The sequence below is a fragment of the Dendropsophus ebraccatus genome, chromosome 5 (genome assembly GCF_027789765.1).
Source record: "Dendropsophus ebraccatus isolate aDenEbr1 chromosome 5, aDenEbr1.pat, whole genome shotgun sequence".
Classification (NCBI taxonomy): domain Eukaryota; kingdom Metazoa; phylum Chordata; class Amphibia; order Anura; family Hylidae; genus Dendropsophus; species Dendropsophus ebraccatus.
Window position 1 is genome coordinate 154,584,382 of NC_091458.1, and position 23,670 is coordinate 154,608,051.

The window sequence follows — 23,670 nt, forward strand, 5'->3', positions numbered from 1 at the left end:
ATAAAGACGACGTGTGGTGGTTACTGAGAGGTTTTACAGAATATTTGTATCCCCGTTAAATATTCATTCTAGAACAGCTCTTTAATAGCTCTGTTCTATTCCCATTATTCTTATAAGAAATGTATGACTAAATAGACAATTGGGTGTCACCAGTTTAAGGGTAGGTTCACACGTAACTGATCCGAGAGTTTGCTGTAAATCCCTTACTGTCATTCTCACTAGGATTACATACTCGCAGTGGAACCTTAATCCTGCTGTGAGTATGTAAACACCCCCCCCCCCAACCTGCGGCAGCCCGGTGTACATATTACCTGCTCCACGCTCTGGTGTTTCACTCAGCCAATCCGTGGGTGCGGTAGCACCGTGTACCGCTTGGCTAAACAGGACATCAGAATGCCGAGAGCCCCCGAAGCAAGCCGGAGCATGGACTGGTAATGTGTACACCGGGCCGCCGCGGGTTAAGAAGGGGGGGAGATTACATACTCGCAGCAGGATAAAAATTCCACTGTATGTAATCCTATTTAGAATTTTTAACGATTAACGGTCGCAAACGAGATAGTTTATCGCTAACCTGAAAACTTTCACCATATTACACAGAACGATAATAGTTAGTTACGATCGTTATTGCGATTGTTACGATGATCTACGATGATCGTTTACTCCTTCCGATCCCAGCAGAACAATGAACAATGTGCAATTGCACTAAATGATTAGTGAACAAAATGCGGAACTTGAGCGAACAAACGTGGAATTACAGCGAACGATTAACGATGATTTTAGGTTCAGCTCTAAATCAACGATCAACGACATACGAACGATTTTTCGATCGTTGCCTGCAATTACACAGAACGATTATCTTTAAATTCAAACGATTTTTCGCACGATAATCGTCCCGTGTAATAGGGCCCTAAGGGATTCACAACGGATTTCACCGCAAACTCGCAGTGCGCAATCAGCTGCGGATCCGATGCACGTGAACCCACCCTTAGGGATACATTACTAATAGAGATGAGCAAATTTACAGTAATAAAGCAAAGCGCTTTGTTATCTCTGCAATCCGCTCATCCACTGCTGCCTTATAACTGACTGCCGCTCCTCCCCGGGTGCTGGGAAAAGCTGGATCCAATCCTGGGAAACTGGGAGAAGTTTTAAAGGACTAAGTCCAGCTTTTCCCAGCACCCGGGGAGGAGCAGCAGTCAGTTATAAGGCAGCAGTGGATGAGCGGATTACAGAGATAACAATATTAAAAATCTCCAGTCTTCCAGTACTTATCAGCTGCTGTAAGTCCTGCAGGAAGTGGTGTATTCTCTCCAGTCTTAGACAGTGCTAGACAGGAACTGTACAAAGTAGATGTGTGCTATAAGGCCGAGATAGGAAACCATGGCTCCCCAGCTGTTGCACAACTACAACTCCCATCATGCCCGGACAGCCAAAGCTTTAGCTGTCCGGGCATGATGGGAGTTGTAGTTTTGAAACCGCTGGAGAGTCGAGGTTCTCTATCCCTGCCTTATAGCAAACATCTACTCTGTACAGTTCCTGTCACAAAAAAAAATGGCAGCAGAGAGCACTGTCTCAGACTGGAGAGAATACACCCCTTCCTGCAGGACTTACAACAGCTGATAAGTACTGGAAGACTGAAGATTTTTAAATAGAAATAAATTACAAATCTATAGAACATACTGGCACCAGTTGCATTAAAAAGAAAAAAAAACTCTTTAAAAGGATCACTGGAAATTGAAAGATTCTTTATGGTTATGGTACTATTTATTGGTTAGCATCATTTGGGCAAAACCATCCACTGTGTTATTGTATTAGCATACAGCATATTGATCTAAATGAAGATAAAAATATTAAAAAATAAAAATATATGTACACATTCACAATTTTAGGAAAAAAAAAAAAAAAAAGTAAAAACAAATCCCTACTGCATTTATTAATGTTCCAGCTGGGTACAACCGCGTATGACGCACTAAACCCCGTGTGAATAAAAGTACCAGTCTCGCTTTGCACAATCATGTTACAATGCCCACAGTCTCCTCCGAGAGGACTCTTTAATGTATTTTAACATAAAAAAAAAAGAAAAAAAAAAAAAGTATGTAACAGAAAGAAAACAGAACACAAAGAAAAAATGGAAATGCAAGACCATGTATGAAATGGGGGGGGGGGGGAGGGTATAAAACTGTTTCTTCTTTTTGTTCACGTGACAGATACAGGAGTGCAAATTGCCCAAAAAAGTTCAATGCTGGTCTTTAAAGGTCAACTCTGGTCTAAATATTCAGTCTTACTTAAAGAAGTTTTCTTGGACTTTTCATTGATGGCGTATACTCAGGACAGGCTATCAATATGTGACTGGTAGAGGTTGGATTCCTGCATACACAATGAATAGAATGGGAAGCAGACAGCGCCGTACATAGTGTAGTGGCCAAGCTGAGCTACTGCAGTTTAGCTCTCATTCACTTCAGTGGGAACTAAACTGCAGTAACCCAAGAACAGCCACTACACATTGAACGTGTATTGCTTGGGGGGGATGCCAGTTGTCAGACCCCCCACTAATCAGATACTGAGGACAGACTTTCCATGATAAATTCCTCAAAAACCCTTTAAGCTTACTAATAGGACTTTATATACTTTCGTATATATACATTCGTTAACCAACCATGACCATACTTTGACTAAAATCAGGTTTCTGAAGATCTTTCTTAACGCCATATAAAAAACTATTTTTTTTCCCGATGCCTTAGTCCAGTCTTGAATGAACAATGGCGATTCTGGATGAGGAATTCATTTTTCAGGTGAATTTTTACGTTGAAGATGGAGCAACCTTAATAATCCTAAAATGAGAAGGAGAGGAGGTAAGAATTTAATATAGACAGAATAATCTAATAAAATGCCTGCAATAAAAGAGTGATCGCCATATAAATACATGCATTTCACAAAGGGTACTACTAACATGATGTAGTAAACAAGTAGGTCCCAAAAAAAAGAAAAAAAAAAAATATATATAGGATAAGGAATAACTAGCTGACCGCTGGGGGTCTGACTTTGCTGAAATGCTCCTACCCCAAAAATCAAACATTTACAAATGATCCCAGCTTTACATCATGGCACCCAGCCGGGAAACTACATCTCCCAGCATGCATTGTAATTTAGAGCCAACTGTCTGGTACCCGCCCCTGTCTCAAGGAGAGACAGAGACAGAGACAAAGAAAAAGAGAAAAAAAAAAAAAAAAAAAAAAAAAAAAAAAAGAGAGAAAGAGAGAAAGAGAGAGAGAAATGAAATGAAGCAACAGTGTCTCATTTCCCCTATACTACTCAGGAGAAGCTGTTGTTTCTCCGCCCTTGGCCAGGTGGTCACTGTGTAATGTCAGTGCTGGGCAGGGTTACAGATGAGGTGTTCCAGCTTGCCTGGCAACATAAGAGATCACGTGACCTCTGTTTCAGAAGAGAGGGGGAGGTCAGAGGAGGGGAGCAGATAGTGAGGTTTTTAGCAGCTTTGCGGTATGTTCACACTGAACAAATCAGGCGGAATCTCCCCTGTCTGTGTCCCATAGCCCCTTTATGGGAGAGCGTGCGCTCCTCACAGCCGCCGCTCTCTGCTTAAAGTAGTAACATATCACTTCTTTTAGTGGAGATATGACACACTGAGGCAGGCAGGAGAGTTCCTCTGCAGAATTACGGCTATTTTACTCAGTGTTAACATACCCTTAGGGTGTGAGTCGTGACATGCTGCAGAAAAAAAAACCACCAACTGACATCAAAGAAACCTATTAAAAACAAGCTTAAAAGGGGTACTCTGGTGAAAATCTCTTTTTCAAATCAACATGTTTCAGAAATTTATACAGATTTGTAACTTACTTCTATTTAAAATTGTCCAGTCTTTCAGTACTTATCAGCTGCTGTATGTCTTGCAGGAAGTGGTGTATGCTCTCCAGTCTGAAACAGTTCTCTCTGCTGCCTCCTCTGTCCATGTCAGGAACTGTCCAGAGCAGGAGAGGTTTTCTATGGGGATTTGCTGCTGCTCTGGACAGTTCCTGACATGGACAGAGGTGGCAGCAGAGAGCACTCTGTCAGACTGGAAAGACTACACAATTTCCTGCAGGGCATACAGCAGCTGATAAGTACTGGAAGACTGAAGCTTTTTTTTATAGAATAGTTTTTCCCGAGTAACCCTTTAAATTATGGGTGGGGATTTTACAGGGTTAACTCTTTCTTAACTGGAGCTCCCATTTAACACTCCACACTTACCGATCTTGGTTTCTTGTTCATCTTGAGGTCAATTCTACAAACACAAAAAAAAGTAAAAAAAAAAAAAAAAAAAGGGTAAAAGGAGGAATTGTTAATGCACTGGAAATAAAGTCCCTTCTGAAGAACACATTCCTGTATGCCATGAAGTTTAACTATTTAACAAGATGCCATTTACACTATTGCATGGCAAGAAATAAAATAAAAAAAATAAAAAAGTAAATAAATTAAACAAATATCATATCCTGCTATTATGAAGGGACAGTCACAAAAACATAACATTTACAGTAGAATCTGCCATTACTTCTAGAGACCCTAGGAAGCCACTTACACATGAGCAAGGAAGCGCAGGCGTCACTCTGTGCTTGATCGGGAGATATTGAGACTGAAAATAGAGTAGATGGTCTTCAACACACAGAAAATAAAGAATTAACGTTACACTGACAGGTTTCACGAGGGAACGATATAGGCTTGCAGTTACTTTTTGTGACGGTGTCCCAATCAAAACACGTACGGCGATATGGTTCTCTAAAAAGGGGCAGGGACTTGCACACATTCTTTTACACTGCACCTTCTAGGTCTCCGCTTAAAGTGTCCCTGTCGTTATAGCTTTTAAAATCTAAATCAGTAGTAGATGTGATATAAAGCAAGTTTGCAAAACACATTATTTTATTTTTTTTTAGTTATCATGGAAAACACTGCACTTCCTGTTTTCTGACTCTGAAAAAAAAAAAACTGTCAGAAAACAGGAAGTCCTGTGTATCCCAGGTCATCTGTGCGCTCAGAGAGAAGGCAGTCATGTGCGGACATATTGAGCCGTGACTCTCTGTACTGGTCGGAAGTATAGCCGTTATATAGCTGCCTTCAGGAGACTGGACCTGGATACAGGAAAGTAGAGCTGTTATATAGCTGCCTTCAGGAGACTGGACCTGGATACAGGAAAGTATAGCCGTTATATAGCTGCCTTCAGGAGACTGGACCTGGATACAGGAAAGTAGAGCTGTTATATAGCTGCCTTCAGGAGACTGGACCTGGATACAGTAAGTATATCTGTTATATAGTAGCCTTCAGGAGACTGAACCTGGATACAGTAAGTATAGCCGTTATATAGAAGCCTTCAGGAGACTGGACCTGGATACAGTAAGTATATCTGTTATATAGTAGCCTTCAGGAGACTGAACCTGGATACAGTAAGTATAGCTGGTATATAGCTGCCTTCAGGAGACTGGACCTGGATACAGTAAGTATAGCTGTTATATAGCTGCCTTCAGGAGACTGGACCTGGATACAGGAAAGTAGAGCTGTTATATAGCTGCCTTCAGGAGACTGGACCTGGATACAGTAAGTATATCTGTTATATAGTAGCCTTCAGGAGACTGAACCTGGATACAGTAAGTATAGCCGTTATATAGCAGCCTTCAGGAGACTGGACCTGGATACAGTAAGTATATCTGTTATATAGTAGCCTTCAGGAGACTGAACCTGGATACAGTAAGTATAGCTGGTATATAGCTGCCTTCAGGAGACTGGACCTGGATACAGTAAGTATAGCTGTTATATAGCTGCCTTCAGGAGACTGGACCTGGATACAGTAAGTATATCTCTTATATAGCAGCCTTCAGGAGACTGGGCCTGGATACAGTAAGTATAGCTGGTATATTGCTGCCTTCAGGAGACTGGACCTGGATACAGTAAGTATAGCTGTTATATAGCAGCCTTTAGGAGACTGGACCTGGATACAGTAAGTATAGCTGATATATTGCTGCCTTCAGGAGACTGGACCTGGATACAGTAAGTATAGCTGGTATATTGCTGCCTTCAGGAGACTGGACCTGGATACAGTAAGTATAGCCGTTATATGGCTGCCTTCAGGAGACTGGACCTGGATTTCTGGTAAGTTCAGCTTTGTTTTACAGCATGAGAAAAAAAAATGTATGTAAACTGCAAACTTGCTTTATATCACATCTACTGTTTATTTAGATTTTGAAAGTTATAACAGCAGGGACACTTTAAGCCATTGTGTAGATGGGGGTACAGTTCCTGATGCTCAGTTATACTATGTTGTAGTAGGCATGTAACATGATTTCAGATCAGCTATTATAAAATCCAGGTTAGATAATTTAGGAAGATTCCTTCATACCACTTTCTGCTAGTGAATTGGTATTGAACGATCAGTAATAGACATCGGGCATTTGATGTGTGAACTCCCATATTGCAGGGTGTTAAAGGGGTTATCCAGGATTAGGAAAACATGGACACTTTCTTCCAGAAACAGCACCACTCTTGTTCTGAGTTTGGGTGTGGTTTTTCCGCTTAGTTCTATTGAAGTGATGCTGAATTATAGTCACACACACAACCTGGGGACAGGGGCGATGTTGTTTCTGGAAGAAATCGGCCATGTTTTTCCAAGTCTGGATAACCCCTTCAATAGGATAACTGCACACTTGGTCACTTTATTAGAGACACCCATGTAGAATGTAGTTTCCTCATTCTAATGTGGATTCACAGTGAAACTGATCCACAGAAAACCTGATCACTACGTTTTATGCAGCACTATGGGGTCACAGGTCCAATTTCCATTGGGGAAGCTCCAATTGTGAAAGGGCGGCTGTCTCTAATAAAGTGGCCGTTCAGTATGAGAAACCCTGATGTTAATGTTGTGTGGATTTCAGTATTCTTAAAAGAATTTGGATCCTGTGGTTGTTTTTTTTTTGTAGCGTTAAGATTGTGATCAATTCCTTTTATTAATGTAAGAACTTAATGAAAACAACTGTACTAATGTTTGAATGGGAAATCCAGTGTTATTAGGTTATTTATGATATTCAAGTAAGATACCATAGGTGGAGTGTGATTCTATAGCGACTCCATCATGAAGCAGTCAGCACTGGTCTATCAGAATTTGTTGGATTTCCTCTTTAAGCAGTGTAGCATACTGGGGGCAGAATCCATGCTTTGAGGGTGGTAGCCCCACCCCCAGGGCACCAAACAAAATTTACATATGGAAGTAAATACTTCCAGAAAACAGAGGTGAGGATCAAGGTAAAATTACCTCCCGCCTCAGAGCCCTGTGCTCTATGGGAACACTTCTAACTAGTTTCCCTTTAAATGTATCTAGTATCCCAAAGGGTTTCCAGGTAATTTTTTTTTTTCTTTATTTGTTAACATGTTTAGTGGACGGAACTCTGCTACGTCTGGGAGGTTTGCACGGCAAGCCTAACCTCATTCTGCGCTCGGAAGCTTCAACGGCTGCACTGTGGCAACTACACTTTACTGCAGTGTGAAGAGCTCATGAGATTGGAAGTAGTCTGTAATCTGTATACATGAATTTGGGATACCGTATCTTTTGCTTTATAAGACGCACTTTTTAACATTAATATATCTTGCTTAACAGGGACAGAGTCTTATATTCTGCAGACAGGGTGGACCAACGCTGTCAGACTGCCCTGACTACTTCACTAATGTTTAAGCCGACTGCTGAGTGAACTGTGCAGCGACTGCTAGCTGCACAGTCCTCTCCCTTCTCTGCCAGACAGCGATCTGTGATCGGTGCCAGGCAGGAGAGGAGTCTGGGGGTGATGTGGATAACCTTCAGATTCCTGCATGTAAAAGCCCCAGAGAACTTACCCAGAACAGAGCTGGAGGACCTCCAGTGATGTAACAGTGATTAGTCACATGACTGAGGAGTGTACGCTTCAGATACTGTATGTAGGGATAATGTTAAAAAAAAAGAAACAATAATTGTGTCTGTATGTAACAGAGCTGTTTGGGTAAGGTCATGTAGCAGAGGTCTGTGAATGTGTCTATATTGATATTCACTGTGTGTGCCTGTTTATGTAGCAGAGGTGTGTATGTGTGGGCATAATATACTGTCATGGAGAGTGTTAAAGGAGAAATCCGGAGAAATTTTATTAAAGTATTGTACTGCTCCCCAAAAGTTATAAAAACCACCAATAAACACGTATTACGGGAAATGCACATAAAGTGCTTTTTTCCCTGCACTTACTACTGCATAAAGGCTTCACTTCCTGGATAAACATGGAGATGTCACTTCCTGGATAAACATGGAGATGTCACGACCCGACTGTGGCTGCTGGAGAGGATGATGGCAGGGGGATGCTCAGTGTCCCTCCAGTGCCCTGTGTCCCTCAGTGTCCCCCTGCCATCATCCTCTCCAGCAGCCACAGCCCGCACAGCTCTGGGAGTCGAGTCGTGACATCACCATGTTAACCGGGAAGAGACATCACCATGTTATCCAGGAAGTGAAGCCATGTTTTCCGGGAAGTGCAGGGAAAAAAAGCACTTTATAAGCATTTCCCATAATAAGTGTATATTGGGGTTTTTATAACTTTTGGAGGGCAATACAGTACTTTAATAAAAATTTTCACCGGACTCCTCCTTTAAAGTAGAAGTCCTGCATCTGCTGGACCATCCGCTCTGCTAGTCAGTGACTGGGGTGGGACGCAGCTTTAGTCACTGACTAGCTGAGCGGCCAGTCCATCAGCCGGGACAGGCATATTTCCTGTCATCACAACTTCCAGCAGGGATCCCGCAGCCAGTCCTGCTACTTACCGCAGGCACGGGGGGAGGCAAGTTAGCACTTGTAATCAAATTTCCCACCTGCCCCCGACGGATTTTATAATCCCCTGGACTTCTCCTTAAAAGTGGCCCTGTCAGCTCAAGAAACGTGGACGCCTTCACTGCCTTAGATGACTGGGGACATTTAGTTAAAGTTTAAAAGTTGTTTTTTTAGGACAATAACTGCATCACCTGCTGAACGGACCCCAGAAAAGATCTAGAATTAAAAGCAGCTATCCGAAGGTACAGAATGTGTGGCACAGGCATGTGTCCAGAATGCGGCTCTATACGTGCCACCTCGCCAAGGGACTAGCCAAGTGACAATTTCCCACGTAGACATAAATGTACATGACAGACCAAGCCTAAAGCAACATTCAGGCAGGCATTTAAAGAGCGCACAAGCGGATACAGTGATAGACATACAGTTTTCATTAATCTAAACAGCAGCAGTTGTACAGACTGAAGAATCGCACTTACTCGAAGTCATAATCATACATGCCAGATGGACTGAGGGAAGCATTAAAGGAGAAAAGAAAGCAACAGGAGTTAATGCAGCGATTAGTGGAATTGTGTGATTAGCGCAGAACACAATGCTAATCTGAAGAAAAACGACTCAAATGGGCCGGATTAGGAAGAAGCGGAAACAAAGCTGAAGGTTCAGGCTTTTTCCTAAAGACAATTAAAACCCTGTAGTATTGTTTGCAAGTGAAAACATAAAATTATACAATATAGTTGTGCAGCATAGAATCACGTCGCTAAAGCCTAACCTTAATGGATTATTCTGAAATGTATCAAAGCTCGGGGCACGAAAAAAAAAAAACAAGACTCCAAAAATTATCATCGGGGTACAAAGATTATTCAACACATAATAAGGTACAGCCACACTGTGAGAGCCCTCATTCTGTGGTTACCACCCCCCCCCCCCCACAAAACACTGTATCCCCTGATGTCAGGACATGTAGCATATTTTGCAGCGAATAAGACGGCCCCTGACTTTTAAGAAGATTTTCAGGGGTTTGCCTTATACGCTGGAAAATGTTAATCCCCGGCCTGACCGCAGCAGGGTTTACTAGCTGGAGCCCTGCTGAGGTCAGGAGGGGGTTAACTTAAAAAAAAAACAACAAAAAAAAAAAAAACACAATCAACATGCACACTGCCTGCGTCAGTCACCGAAGCTCTCCCTGCAGCCGAGTGTCCCCAAGCTTTTCCAAGAGACGCTCGGCTGCCAGGAGCGCTTTGGGGACCTTCAGCACAGGCAGTGTCCCTGCTTCATACTGCTAGCCAACACACCAATGTATCTCCGATGTATGAGCACTGTGCGTATTCTCACATGGTTTATTACTATACGCTGTATTACTGATTACTAATACCCACGGCTATTTGGTCTCCTGAGGATTCTACTGGTGTGGGTGAAACACGTAGGGACAGGTAGTTAAATGTATTCCCCCATAGTAGGGATCATTTATACTATGTGTCCTGGCCTCCAGGGATGAAGTGTTTCATGTTATGGAGGTTACCACCTAATGAGGGTGGCTGTACCTTGTGTATTGAATAATCTGTGTATCCTCAATAACAATTTTTGGAGTATTGTGATGTGTGTAGAGCTTTTATACATTTTAGGTTAAATTTTAGCAACGCGATTCTATACGACTATAATAGTTAGTTGCCACACACATGTACTCTGATTCAGACAGAATAACCTCCTCTTACTATCCAGGATTAGAAAAACATACCAGGTTTCCCCCATTGTGTGTGGTAGTGCAGCTCGGTTCCATTAAAGCAAATGGAGCCCAGTTGTAATAAAACACATGACGGGTGTGGGACTACTTTTTGTATACAGCAGCTGTGTTTTTCTAATCCTGGATAACCCTTTTTAACCTGCTGAAGCCATATGGACAAGGAGTCGTTTACAGAATTTGGAATCTTCAATGTTTGCACCAAAAAAAAAAAAAAAAAAAACTAACTATGCACAGATATTCAAATGTCTTAAAGTGACACTGTCGCCCTCTTTTTGCATTCTGACTCCTCTACATAGGTAGAAAAGGTAAATTTAGCAGTTGTCGTACCTTATTTTATATCATACGTCATGGTGCTTGTTCAAGTAAAAAGTCATCTTTTATCAACTGCAGATTATGTTAAGTGGGCGGGGCTTCATGGCAACAGGGCCACTTAGCCCTGCCCAGATTACCACTGTTGGCCCCTCCCCTCCATGACGTCATAGGTTCCGTCCCCTCGCCGACTATTGGAACAGGTTGGCCTAAAGGCCTAGGCCCCACCCCCTCTTGGTCGGCCTACACAATGGGCATTGAGGGGGCAGGCCTATGTACATATGACATCACAGAGGGGCGGGGCTAATTGGCGCTGTTGCTGTGAAGCCCCACCCACTTAGCACAATCTGCAAAATGCAAGAAGGGGGTGACAGGGTCACTTTAAAATATATACAGAATAAATAACTGATATGAAACAACCTGTAGTATACAAAAAATTGATTCATTGTATAATAAAAACATAAGCAACTAAGACGCTGTGTGAAAAGTCTTCACATTTTCTCACCGTTGACATGGAAGACGACAAAATAAACAAGCAAACAAATAGTTAAAGACAAGTTTTACATTAGAGGCATCCACTTTATAACCTCTACTCCCATTTTATAAAGCTGAGGCAATAATGCTAGGATAGACTGTCACTTATGATTGTTGGGGCTTCAATTAGAAATTAGCAAATTTACAGCACAAACAAAGAGAAGGACTTTGTTCGCTCGGCAGTCGGCTGCTTTTGGAGTCCGTGCCGCTCCACCCCGGGTGTCTGGAAAAGCTGGATCCAGTCCTAGGAAAGTTCTCCCAGCACTGGATCCAGCCTTCTCAGATTAAACTCTAGTTTCAACCTCTGGTACCCAGCAGAACATGAGATTGAAGGGGAGCAGTGCTGTGTCCCCAACAGAACAAGCCAGACCCCATTACAGTTAATACACAAAAGAAGAGCCTGTGGAGCCTCAAAGAGTCTCGAAACACAGGACTAGCCAGATATCCCTCTGGGAAGGACCCGGAGGAATATCTGGCTGACCCGGAGGCATATTCATGTTTCCCAGGGGGCAATGCACCTAGGATTTCACTGCATTGAGCGCTTTCACTAGCAGCCGGCAGGGTTATCGCTTGGCTGGTTTCCCCGAGATCAGCAATCTGTTTCCATTACAGTTAATGGAGTCTATTGGCCTCCGTTTGCAAGTACCAAATAAAATTTGCATCAGAGAATTCTTTTTGCGTAAATTCTGTAGAGGATACATAACTGCGTTCCCAAATAAGATTTTATATTCAACTGAAGTGCAGAAATTACAAAGAAATTAAATACAATAAGGACTGGCCCAGAGCCTATCTATTATAATGGAATAGTTTACTAGGCATGTTCTGTGACCAGTGCACAGGGGAAGGGGTGGGGCTTATCTCTGATCACCACCTATTGTGAATACATGTCTTCTCTATATACTGATGTCACCTTTCACTGTATTCCTGTCTGTGACAAAACTGCTGAAGGTGATCTGTACAGAACAGGAAGTTTCAGATTAGATTAAAAAACAAAAGATTTCAGGATTTTTTTTTTTTAGGTCAAGACTCACAAGACAGATCCAAATCAGATTTCACACAAGAGTTTGCAGCAAAATCCGCTGCGGATGCCAAACTGCCATTTTCAATGAGATTACATACTCACAGCGGGATTGTTATTCCGCTGCGAGTATGTAAATGCAGACTCCATAACCCACCGCCGCCCGGAGCATACTGTACCTGGTCTGCGCTCCGGCTGCATCTAAGGCTCCCAAATCCCTGTTGGTCCCACTTAGCCAATCAGTGCACGGCCCCCCCGCAGTCACTGATTGGCTGGGTGGGACCTACGGAGACCGGGAGCCTCAGATACAGCTGGAGCGCGGACAGGGGGGTTAAAGGCCAGCATTTACATACTCGCAGCGGAATGACAGTTTGGGATCTGCAGCGGATATCGCTGCAAACTCGCAGAATGAAATCCGCTGCGGATCGGTCCTGTGAGAATTTAGCTTAAGGGTAGCTTTACACGTACCGGATCTGGCGTTAAAGATTTAATATATTGCTGCTGTTATATAGAAACCAGTAAAAGGGCCTTGGTTTACCTCTCGACATAAAAATTTGATGTAACACATCAGGTGATTGTCCAACGAGAAGGCACTGCCTACCTTTTCCTTTTCAAAATTTGATCCAGATACTGAACCATGTTATTTTTGTTCCTAACCTGTTTCTGGGGGCGGCCATTTTGCCTTAACTGCTTCTAACAGCAAGGTCAAATATTGTTAACATTAGAACAATAGGTCTTTCTGATGACACATTCAATTTAAGGGTATATTCACACGGACGGGCTTGCAGCGAAATTCTCGCTGCGAGCCCGGCAGGTCCTGGCAGTTCCCATACACTACATACTTGCTGCGGTCTAAACGACCGCAGCGAGTATGTAATTCTGCCGCCCTTAACCCCTTCTGCTCCCGGCCGGCTCCCCCGCTGTAAGCATACTTTACCTGTCCTTGCTGCACGGGTCCAGCGTCCTGCTCTCTCATCCGGCCAATTAGTGTGTTGCCCGGCCGCAGCCACTGATTGGCCGGACAGGAGAGCAGGACGCCGGACCCGTGCAGCAAGGACAGGTAAAGTATGCTTACAGCGGGGGAGCCGGGCGGGAGCAGAAGGGGTTAAGGGCGGCAGAATTACATACTCGCTGCGGTCGTTTAGACCGCAGCAAGTATGTAGTGTATGGGAACTGCCAGGACCTGCCGGGCTCGCAGCGAGAATCTCTCTGCGAGAATCTCGCTGCGAGCCCGCCCGTGTGAATATACCCTAAAGGAGATTATAAGCTGCCATACAGACCTGAACATCTATAGTATGATTACATGTAGCATGGCGGTGGGCATGACTTTGGGACCATAATCATTTTGTGTAATAAGTCAGGTTAAAAGGTTGTGTGTGTGTGGGGGGGGGGAACAAAACAAAAAACACATCAAATCTTTAACAATTGAAAAAGGAAAAGTAACAATTATTTAGCCAACCTGTGCCTATTTTTATTCTTGCGTTTCTTATGACTGCTATGATGCCCTCCGGAGTTTGTAGACGAAGCTGCTTTCTGAGGCTTGACGCCAGACAAGGAACCATCTAAATCTTCTGCGTCATCTTGGCTGGGTTCATTTTCCTGATTCTGAAAGTCTGGGGAGTTGTCACTCTCTGTTCCACTGCCTGGTTCTCCTACAATAAAATAACAGAAAGTGTAAAATTTCAAAAGTTCATTTAAGGTTACTAAAAATACTCCATCCATGGGTCTGTCTAAGGCAAAGTTTACACTGGGATTTTATTTTGGTATGTTTAAAACAAAAAAAAAAAATTTTTATATATATATTATATATATATATATATATTTATTAATATTATTATTATTATTACTACTATTACTATTACCGGTCCACAAGTACACCCCTGTATACGCTAGCTTTATTAACGTAATCCTTGGTATGCCAGTAGAAAAGTCCCAAAACATGATGTGAACATGACCACACTGTCGCAAAAATTATTTTTAAAGAAATCAACAGGGGTTGTGATCCCAAGGAGTTTTGCAAAACATTCTCTATTATTTTTTTTCTGTTTAAATCAACATTATACATATGGCCACTAGGTGTCTCGCTTTGCTGGGCATGTGTACAGCTGCTGCGAATCCACATTCAGTATCAGAGAATCCTGGGGGTGCTCACATTGCATGGTCAGCTCTCCTGTCACACAGCACCAAAACCTCTGTAGTCACACAGTGACATTATACTGACTGAATTGTTGTACAACAAAGAGCATTGTCTCCTGGTAAACTGAAAAGCGGATAATAGATTTAGGAAAAGTTAATATAAATTAGCGCAAGTTAATTGTCCTCAGTTGATATATAGCCTGTGTGACGAATAGGTGACTTTCCTTGTGTGAGCGCACCAAGGATGGGACTTCCTGTGTTTGGTCCAATTTTTTTTTTTTTTTTTTTAAACAAAGAAAAGATCAAATATCAGTTTGGCTACATGTATCGTTAATTTAAACATAGAAAGTTTAAATAAATAAAGAGAATATATTGCAAAACCGCTTGCGATCACAACCAGTTGATTTATTTCCGAAAAATTTATGCAACAGGTACGTTTTAACTCTTTCTAGGGAAAGGGGTGGTCACTATTAAAAGGTTAAAACAGCCAATCACAGAGTCATCATTTAATGCAAACTATGTAGTTCCCTTAACATACCATTACAGAACTGTGTGGAAATGGGATAAAAATTATTAAGAGATAAGTTTATTGGACTTTTCCTTTCTCCCCCCCCCCCCCCCCCCCCCCCCAGCAAAACCTTAAAGGAGAATTCCACCGAAATTTTTTATTAAAGTATTGCATTGTTTCCCAAAAGTTATACAAATCACCAATATACACTTATTACAGGAAATGCTTATAAATTGCTTTTTTCCCTGCACTTACTACTGCATCAAGGCTTCACTTCCTGGATAACATGGTGATGTCACTTCCCAACTCCCAGAGCTGTGCAGGCTGTGGCTGCTGGAGAGTGTAATGGCAGAGGGACACTGAGGGACACTGAGCATCCCTCTGCCATCATCCTCTCCAGCAGCCACAGGCCGCACAGCTCTGGGAGACGGGTCGTGACATCACCATGTTATCCAGGAAGTGAAGCCTTGATGCAGTAAAGTGCAGTGAAAAAAAGCACTTTATAAGCATTTCCCATAAGTGTATATTGGGGATTTCTATAACTTTTGGGGAGCAATACTGTAATTTAATAAAAAATTTTGCCAGACTTCTCCTTTAAGACTGAAATTAAACGATCAACTTACGTTTGTCAATCATTTGATCTTGTACTCCAGCCAATGCACTTACTGCCTAGAATGTAGAAAAAGAAAAGTGATTTTAGCTGTTGCACAAAATTTAAAAGTAGAAGTTCGGACTGACTCTCCCCCCCCCCCCCCCCAAAAAAAAAAAAAAAAAAAAAAAAAAAAAAGAGTCAGGGAGGAGGTGGGTGAATACAAGCACCTACCTCCTCCCTCCCTGGCTCCAGCACTGGGGTCTGCTGTCATCTGCTTCAGACAGGGTTCTTCAGTATGGAAGCAATGCTTCTATTAACACTAATTTAACACTACCACTAGTTTAAAGGAGTTATCCAGCGCCACAAAAACATGGTCACTTTATTTCAGAGACAGCACCGCTCTTGTCTCCAGTTTGGGTGCAGGTTTTGTAACTCAGTTCCATTAAAGTGAATGGAGCTTAAAGGGGTAGTGCGGCGGTAAACAATTATTCACAGAATAACACACATTACAATGTTATACAACTTTGTAATTTATGTCTGTGAATGGCCCCCTCCCCGTGTCCCACCACCCCCACTTGTGTACCCGGAAGTGTGGTGCGCTATACATACCTGTCACGTGCCGACTCGTCTCCGATCTTCAGTCTGCGATGTCGTCTTCGGACGGCCCGGCCGAATCCCTCCGAGTGTCCTGAGTGCCGACCTCCCTCTTCAGCGTCATCGGCAATCGCGGCTACGCATCTGAAGACGACATTGCAGACTGAAGATCGGAGACGAGTCGGCACGTGACAGGTATGTATAGCGCACCACACTTCCGGGTACACAAGTGGGGGTGGTGGGACACGGGGAAGGGGGCCATTCACAGACATAACATACATTACAAAGTTGTATAACTTTGTAATGTGTGTTATTCTGTGAATAATTGTTTACCGCCGCACTACCCCTTTAACTGCAAACCGCACCTGAACTGGAGACAAGAGCGGTGCTGTCTCTGGAAGAAAGTGGCCATGTTTTGGTAGCACTGGATAACCCCTTTTATGTGTATTAGGGGGATGGTGACAGTTTCACTTTGAAGCCAACCTAATCCTTACCATCATGTACTATTGCCCTATGTCAGCAGGTTAGTATGGTCTAACCAGATGATGGTTATGGAGCTGAAGCCGCAAATTTGATTCTGTTTATAGCATACAAGAGTCTGGGCTCTTTCTAGAAGCTTATGTACACCAGGCCTCTGGAAATAAGGCAAGTGGCTTTGAAGTCTACGTGTCTATTGTCCGCTAGGTTATTTTTAGGGTGCGTTCACATGTACAGGATCCGCAGCAGATTTGAAGTTGGAGATTCAAAGCTGCTGCAAACCTGTTGCGGATCTGCTGCAGATTCAAATCTGCACCATCAAATCTGCGGAACCTGTACGTGTGAACACACCCTTAAATGCAGATATACTCACCGCTGCGGAAGTGACTGAAGATTTGCTGAATAGTCTTTCTGCTTCTTTGAACTTTCTATTTCTCCTGTCATTTTTACTGTTTGAGTTCCTAAAAAAAAAAAAAAAAAAAAAAAAAAAAAAAAAAAAAAAAAAATTCCTTTATAAACTTTTTCACAATTCATATTTTTTTACCTCACCCCAACTAAACACTCAATATACAGACAATGCATTTAAAAAGGTGTATGCCAGAGACTACAAATATATTTCCAATACACTGCTTTAACATGGTTATTTTACTTGTGATCTGTATAGTCAGACAAGGGAAGACAACCATATCATTACTGAGGTCATGGGCCTCCCCCTAGCAATTACTCAAATGTGGAGACAGCGCTTCTGTAGTCGGGAGCAAAGTGCTCACTATGAACGAGGTGCTCAGGGTGACAAGGAAGGCTTGTCTCGGCTGATGGACAGCCCACTCAGCCAATCTGTGACTGTAGCAACATCCCGCCCCAGTCACTCAAAAAAAAAAAAAAAAATCTGGACTTCTCTTTTAATTGAAAAGCTGCTCGCACAAAGCCGCTAGACCCGGTTAAACACTGGGGTAGTTGCCTAAGGGACAAGATTCATCAATAAGTAGACATGCATTAGGGCATCCATTGTTGGAACCAGTGTGATTCAGAGCCCCAACACTAGTACATTCATAACCACCAACACCAGGTTTTTCCCTTTGTTTTTTTTTTCCTTTTTGGGAGCATAAAAATGTAGAATAAAAATGTGATCCACGACTTACTTTTGGTTTGTTAAGTATCGGTCCCAACCTCTGATAATGTTTCCATACATCTGTGTATCTTCCAGGTAACTTCCTTCAAATGCATAGATCTGGCGTTCGAGATTTGCCAGCGTTTCCTATAAATACAGTAAGGAGGGGTTAATGCACATGATAGAAGTTCTCTGCTCCACATGCTCACAAACATCTGACATGCTGCTATGACATGTCTGAAATCTGTTTAAGGGTCAGTTCACACGTACAGACTCGCAGCGTAAATCTGGCTGCGAGTCTGTCAGGTCCTGGCAGTTCACTGTCACTACATACTCGCAGCGGTCAGAACGACCGCTGCGTGTATGTAATTCTGCAGGCCCCTTAACCCCTTCGGCTCCCGCCACCTGCTGTATCTGTATACATTACCTGTCCTCGCTGCACGGGGTCCAGGCGTACTGCTCTTCTGCCCAGCCAATCAGTGTGTTGCCCAGCCGCAGCCACTGATTGGCTGGGCGGGAGAACAGGACAGCGGGACCCCGTGCAGCGAGGACAGTTAATGTATACAGCTACAGCGGGCAGCGGCAACCGAAGGGGTTAAGGGGCCGGCAGAATTACAGGTCCTGGCAGTTCACTGTCACTAGTCGTTCTGACCGCTGCGGGTATGTAGTGACAGGGAACTGCCAGGACCTGACAGACTCGCAGCCACATTTACGCTGCGAGTCTGTGCGTCTGAACTGACCCTAAATCATAGGTACGATTTAAAGGAGAAGTTCGGCCCATGCAGGGGCACAAGGGAAAGTAACAAAGTATTAACTTACCTCACCAGCCTTGGATCGCCACTCCGGGACCCCCAGCAATGCACACGTCACAACCTGGCGGATGTACTGGCCGCTCTGCCAGTCAGTGACTAGAGCAGGACACCACCCCCGTCACTGATCAGCTGAGTGGGCTGTCCATCATCCCATTACACAGAACAAATATTGTGCAAATCGAATCCGATCGAATTTGAACGATCGAATATCGTACGTGTAAACGCTGCGAACGATCAAACGACGAATGAGAAATCGTTCATTTTGATCTTACAACATGTTCTAAAATCGTCGTTCGCAAAAAATTCGCAGATCGTTCAGTGTAAACAGTTGTTCGCCGGTTTAACCAATGTGTGAGATAGGCTTAAGCGATCGCACAACGATTGCAAAGCGAATTTCCGTACGATATATCGTACAGTCTAAACGCTGACCGTTACGAAAAAAAAAAAACGTTACTCCAACATCGTTAATAGTACGATCGGGCCAATTATCGTTTCGTGTAAAAGCAGCATTACAGTGTCTCATCAGAGAAGCTCAGCTGCCGGGAGAGCTTCAGAAAAATTACAGAGGCTCCGGAAGTACCCAAAGCCTCGGTCATTCTTCCGAACCTCTGCTGGCAGCCGAGAATCTCCGAGCAAGACGCTCGGCTGAGCTTCGGGGATCCCGGTCGCAGGCAGTGTATGTCACACTGCCTGCACCAAGAACGGGCCCCAGGTGAGTTAACTGTGTTTCTTTTTTAGACTTAGCTGCAGTTAACACCTGCCTGACCGCAGGGGTTACCTGCTCGGCGCTGCATGTGAGGCTCCCATTGGTCCCTATCAGCCAATCAGTGCTGCCGTGCACAAATTGGCTGATGGGGACCGATGGGAGCCTCACATGCAGCCGCAGCGCCGAGCAGGTAATGTATGCTCCAGGTCGGGAGCTGTTAAAGGGGCCGGGTCACATATCTGCAGCAGAATGAAAATTATGCTGCAGGTATTTAGCCCCATACAACTTCACACTACCAGGATCCGCAGCGTGAAATCCGCTGCAGGTTCGATTCGTGTGAAGCTACCCTTTAGGCTGGGTTCACAGTGTGTTTTTGCAATCCGTTTTTTGCTAAAAAAAAATGGATGGAAAACCAGATGCATATGCATCTGTTTTTCCATTATAAAAAAAAAAAAAAAACAGATCCGTTTCTTTTTTTTTCTTTAAACGGACAAAAAAGTGAGGTCGATATTTTTGTGTACGTTAAAAAAACAAAAAAAAAATCCGTTTCTTTTTTTTTCTTTAAAAGGACAAAAAAGCGAGGTCGATATTTTTGTGTACGTTAAAAAAACAAAAAAAAAAATCCGTTTCTTTTTTTTTCTTTAAAAGGACAAAAAAGCGAGGTCGATATTTTTGTGTACGTTAAAAAAAAAAAAAAAAAAAAAAAATTTTGATCCTTTTTTTTTTAATAACAGAATTCAATGGAAAAACGGGTCACATACTGGCAGCGGAATGAAAATTCTGCTGCGGGTTTGTGACCCACACACTAACACACATTGACTTCACACTACCAGAATACGCAGTGGATCCGATACGTTTGAAGCTACCCAAAAAAAGAGAGTTTGTCTATTATTTCTATAGCATCGAATTTCACAGAAATGGCGGCCGTTGCGACATCAGTGGGTATCGGGAACTATCTTCAGGTTCCTATGCACAAACCTGCTGATGGTTCTCCTATAGGGTGCCTTCACACGTACCGTATCGCTGCGTATTTATCGCACCGAACTCGCATGTAAGTAGCTGTGTTTTTTGTGGTGTTGAACTCGCACATGAAAATCAAAATACTCATGTAAAAATCGCACCAAACACGCAGCGAGAATACACATACATCAACACGATAGCAATCAGTATCTGTGCGGATTTATGTGCGAGGAACTCGCAGCGATACGGTACGTGTGAAGGCACCCTTAAAGTGAATGGAACCCCCCTGACGCATAGCTTTTTTGTTTTTCACAAACAGACCAGCATAGCTTTTTTTAAATTTTATTCATATGTTCATGATGTAAAAAAAACACTGAGCGATGTGGGTACATTCACTTTAAGTAGCCGGTTATACCTGTCCTCCCCAAACAACATCACACACCGTACCACAGACATAACACCGCAATTCAGATGCATTTGCATCTGGCCAAAAGTCAATTTTATTTTTTTTGACAATTTTTTTTTTTATGAAAAGAGTCAAAACTCAATTTTAGGGTACGTTCACACTTACCGGATCCGCACCGTATTTTCTGCAGATTTCATTTAAATAACTGAACACAGCATCAAATCTGCTGCGGATCCTGTTCATACCTACAGGATCCGCAGCAGATTTGATGCTGTGTTTAGTTATTTAAATGAAATCTGCTGCGGATCCGCAGCAGAAAATACGCTGCGGATCCGGAAGTCTGAACGTACCCTTTATGTCTAACCAGCTGCCACACTACTACACAGCTCAGTAAGCCAGAGCTATCAGCCCAGTAACCGCGCACAGCGCGGCTTTTCTCTTTCCCGCCCTCCCATCTACGGCTCCAACGCCCCCACCGTAGCGTACACCAGACTACGCATGCGCTATACGGGGAAAAGGGGGCGGAGACTTTTACCAACGTAGTATCTCACATACGGTCTCATCCATTACACGTACAGCAAGTATAATTCACGCACCACAGATACGTCACTGCACACACGTAACAGCAAGGCTACGCATTCTCGTTACGCTATTTGCGTAGCTCGATGGTGGAAAATGCGGGATATTATGAGATATTAACGTAAAGACGCCAATGAGCAGTTGGATGTAATACAGAGAGATAGAGATGATCGGTTTTACCGCTAGCTCCTGTTTTCGCTTCACTAGCTCGGCTAGTTCCCGCCGCGTATCTGGGATCTGAGGCGCCGTGGCCTTGTTATGCATCGCCATGATGGAGTGCGAGGAAGGAAGGCGGGGCTAGGGGAGGCGGCGGCGACTATATAAGCCGAGCCCACCCACCGGCTTCTCCACACGCCGCTCATGGCCGTTTGTAATGGGGGCTCGGTGTGCGGCCGGTACTAACGTGTTACCGTATCTTCCCCTCACACAGCGCAGTAATAATGTCTGAGGCGGCTGCCATAACAACCGTACATGAGGAGACGTGACTGGCTGCTGTACAGTCACTAGCAGCCATTTACCTGAAATACATGGAAAATAAGGGGTAAATCCATCAAAAATAGGGGAAAAAAGCATGTGAAAATGTGACAAATTTTTATTTTTTATTATATTTATTCAGCAACTGAAGATTCCACTCAAAATAAGGAGACTCCCGTTAAAATCAATGGATTGTAGGCAGAATAAAGATTCGGATGCGGACTCCAGAATTGGCCGTGTGTAAATACCGTGGCGTCTAAGGGCCCTATTACACCGAGCGATAATCAGCCGATCGTCACTGTGTAAGGGCCCTATTACACCGAGCGATAATCGGCCGATCGTCACTGTGTAAGGGCCCTATTACACCGAGCGATAATCAGCCGATCGTCACTGTGTAAGGGCCCTATTACACCGAGCGATAATCGGCCTATCGTCACTGTGTAAGGGCCCTATTACACCGAGCGATAATCGGCCGATCGTCACTGTGTAAGGGCCCTATTACACCGAGCGATAATCAGCCGATCGTCACTGTGTAAGGGCCCTATTACACCGAGCGATAATCGGCCGATCGTCACTGTGTAAGGGCCCTATTACACCGAGCGATAATCGGCCGATCGTCACTGTCTAAGGGCCCTATTACACCGAGCGATAATCGGCCTATCGTCACTGTGTAAGGGCCCTATTACACCGAGCGATAATCAGCCGATCGTCACTGTGTAAGGGCCCTATTACACCGAGCGATAATCGGCCGATCGTCACTGTGTAAGGGCCCTATTACACCAAACGATAATCGGCCGATCGTCACTGTGTAAGGGCCCTATTACACCGAGCGATAATCGGCCGACTATCACTGTGTAAGGGCCCTATTACACCGAGCGATAATCGGCCGACTATCACTATGTAAGGGCCCTATTACACCGAGCGATAATCGGCCGATCGTCACTGTGTAAGGGCCCTATTACACCTAGCGATAATCGGCCGACTATCACTGTGTAAGAGCCCTATTACACCGAGCGATAATCGGCCGACTATCACTGTGTAAGAGCCCTATTACACCGAGCGATAATCGGCCGATCGTCACTGTGTAAGGGCCCTATTACACCGAGCGATAATCGGCCGATCGTCACTGTGTAAGGGCCCTATTACACCGAGCGATAATCGGCCGATCGTCACTGTGTAAGGGCCCTATTACACCGAGCGATAATCGGCCGACTATCACTGTGTAAGAGCCCTATTACACCGAGCGATAATCGGCCGATCGTCACTGTGTAAGGGCCCTATTACACCGAGCGATAATCGGCCGATCGTCACTGTGTAAGGGCCCTATTACACCGAGCGATAATCGGCCGACTATCACTGTGTAAGGGCCCTATTACACCGAGCGATAATCGGCCGATCATCACTGTGTAAGGGCCCTATTACACCGAGCGATAATCGGCCGACTATCACTGTGTAAGGGCCCTATTACACCGAGCGATAATCGTTCGCATAATCATTAACGATCTCAAACGACCGCTATTGCGAAAGACCTGAAAATGTTCACTCATTTCCATGGAACGATAATCGTTACTTATGATCGTATTTTTTCTTCGCTATTGCGTTCGTATCTACTGCGAACGACGTCTTATTCAATGCGAACGAGCAACGATAAAAATAGGTCCAGGTCTTATAAAGTGATCAACGAATTTCTCGTTCGGTCGTTAATCGTTAACTGCATTACAACCGAACGATTATCGTTTAGATTTGAACGTTTTAACGATAATCTGAACGATAATCGTCCGGTGGAATAGGGCCCTTAGGGTCCGTGCACACTACACAATCTGTGCCGAAATTCTGTGCAGAACCCCGGCCTGCGGAATCGGCACCAAATCCTGCCTGCTATGTGTTTCAATAGGAGG

At 43.8% G+C, this 23,670-nt stretch overlaps 2 protein-coding genes across 9 annotated transcripts in view; one reads left to right on the forward strand and one right to left on the reverse strand.

Moving 5' to 3' along the window:
* Window positions 1-2,599: 2,599 nt before the first annotated feature.
* MEAF6 (MYST/Esa1 associated factor 6) lies at window positions 2,600-21,703 on the reverse strand. 3 transcript variants are annotated; one of them, XR_011363238.1, is made up of 9 exons: window positions 21,479-21,703; window positions 17,867-17,982; window positions 17,098-17,185; window positions 15,685-15,730; window positions 13,877-14,069; window positions 9,295-9,324; window positions 4,574-4,627; window positions 4,246-4,279; window positions 2,600-2,831 (listed from the first exon to the last, which is right to left on the reverse strand). XR_011363238.1 is itself a non-coding variant. In XM_069971691.1 (7 exons), the coding sequence occupies exons 1-7, from the start codon at window positions 21,566-21,568 to the stop codon at window positions 2,823-2,825; spliced, it is 576 nt and encodes a 191-aa protein (XP_069827792.1). In that variant the 5' UTR covers window positions 21,569-21,700; the 3' UTR covers window positions 2,600-2,822. The 3 variants fall into 3 exon arrangements, 1 of the variants encoding a protein (XP_069827792.1); XR_011363239.1 differs by lacking the exon at window positions 9,295-9,324 and having other exon boundaries at window positions 21,479-21,701; XM_069971691.1 differs by lacking the exons at window positions 4,574-4,627; window positions 9,295-9,324 and having other exon boundaries at window positions 21,479-21,700.
* The window catches only part of AIRIM (AFG2 interacting ribosome maturation factor), a 38,796-nt gene continuing 36,735 nt past the window's right edge, over window positions 21,610-23,670 (forward strand). For all 6 annotated transcript variants that reach the window (XM_069971685.1, XM_069971688.1, XM_069971683.1 and 3 more), the window contains exon 1: window positions 21,610-21,839. The gene's annotated coding sequence lies outside the window, so the exon portion shown is untranslated. The remainder of the gene's footprint in view (window positions 21,840-23,670) is intronic.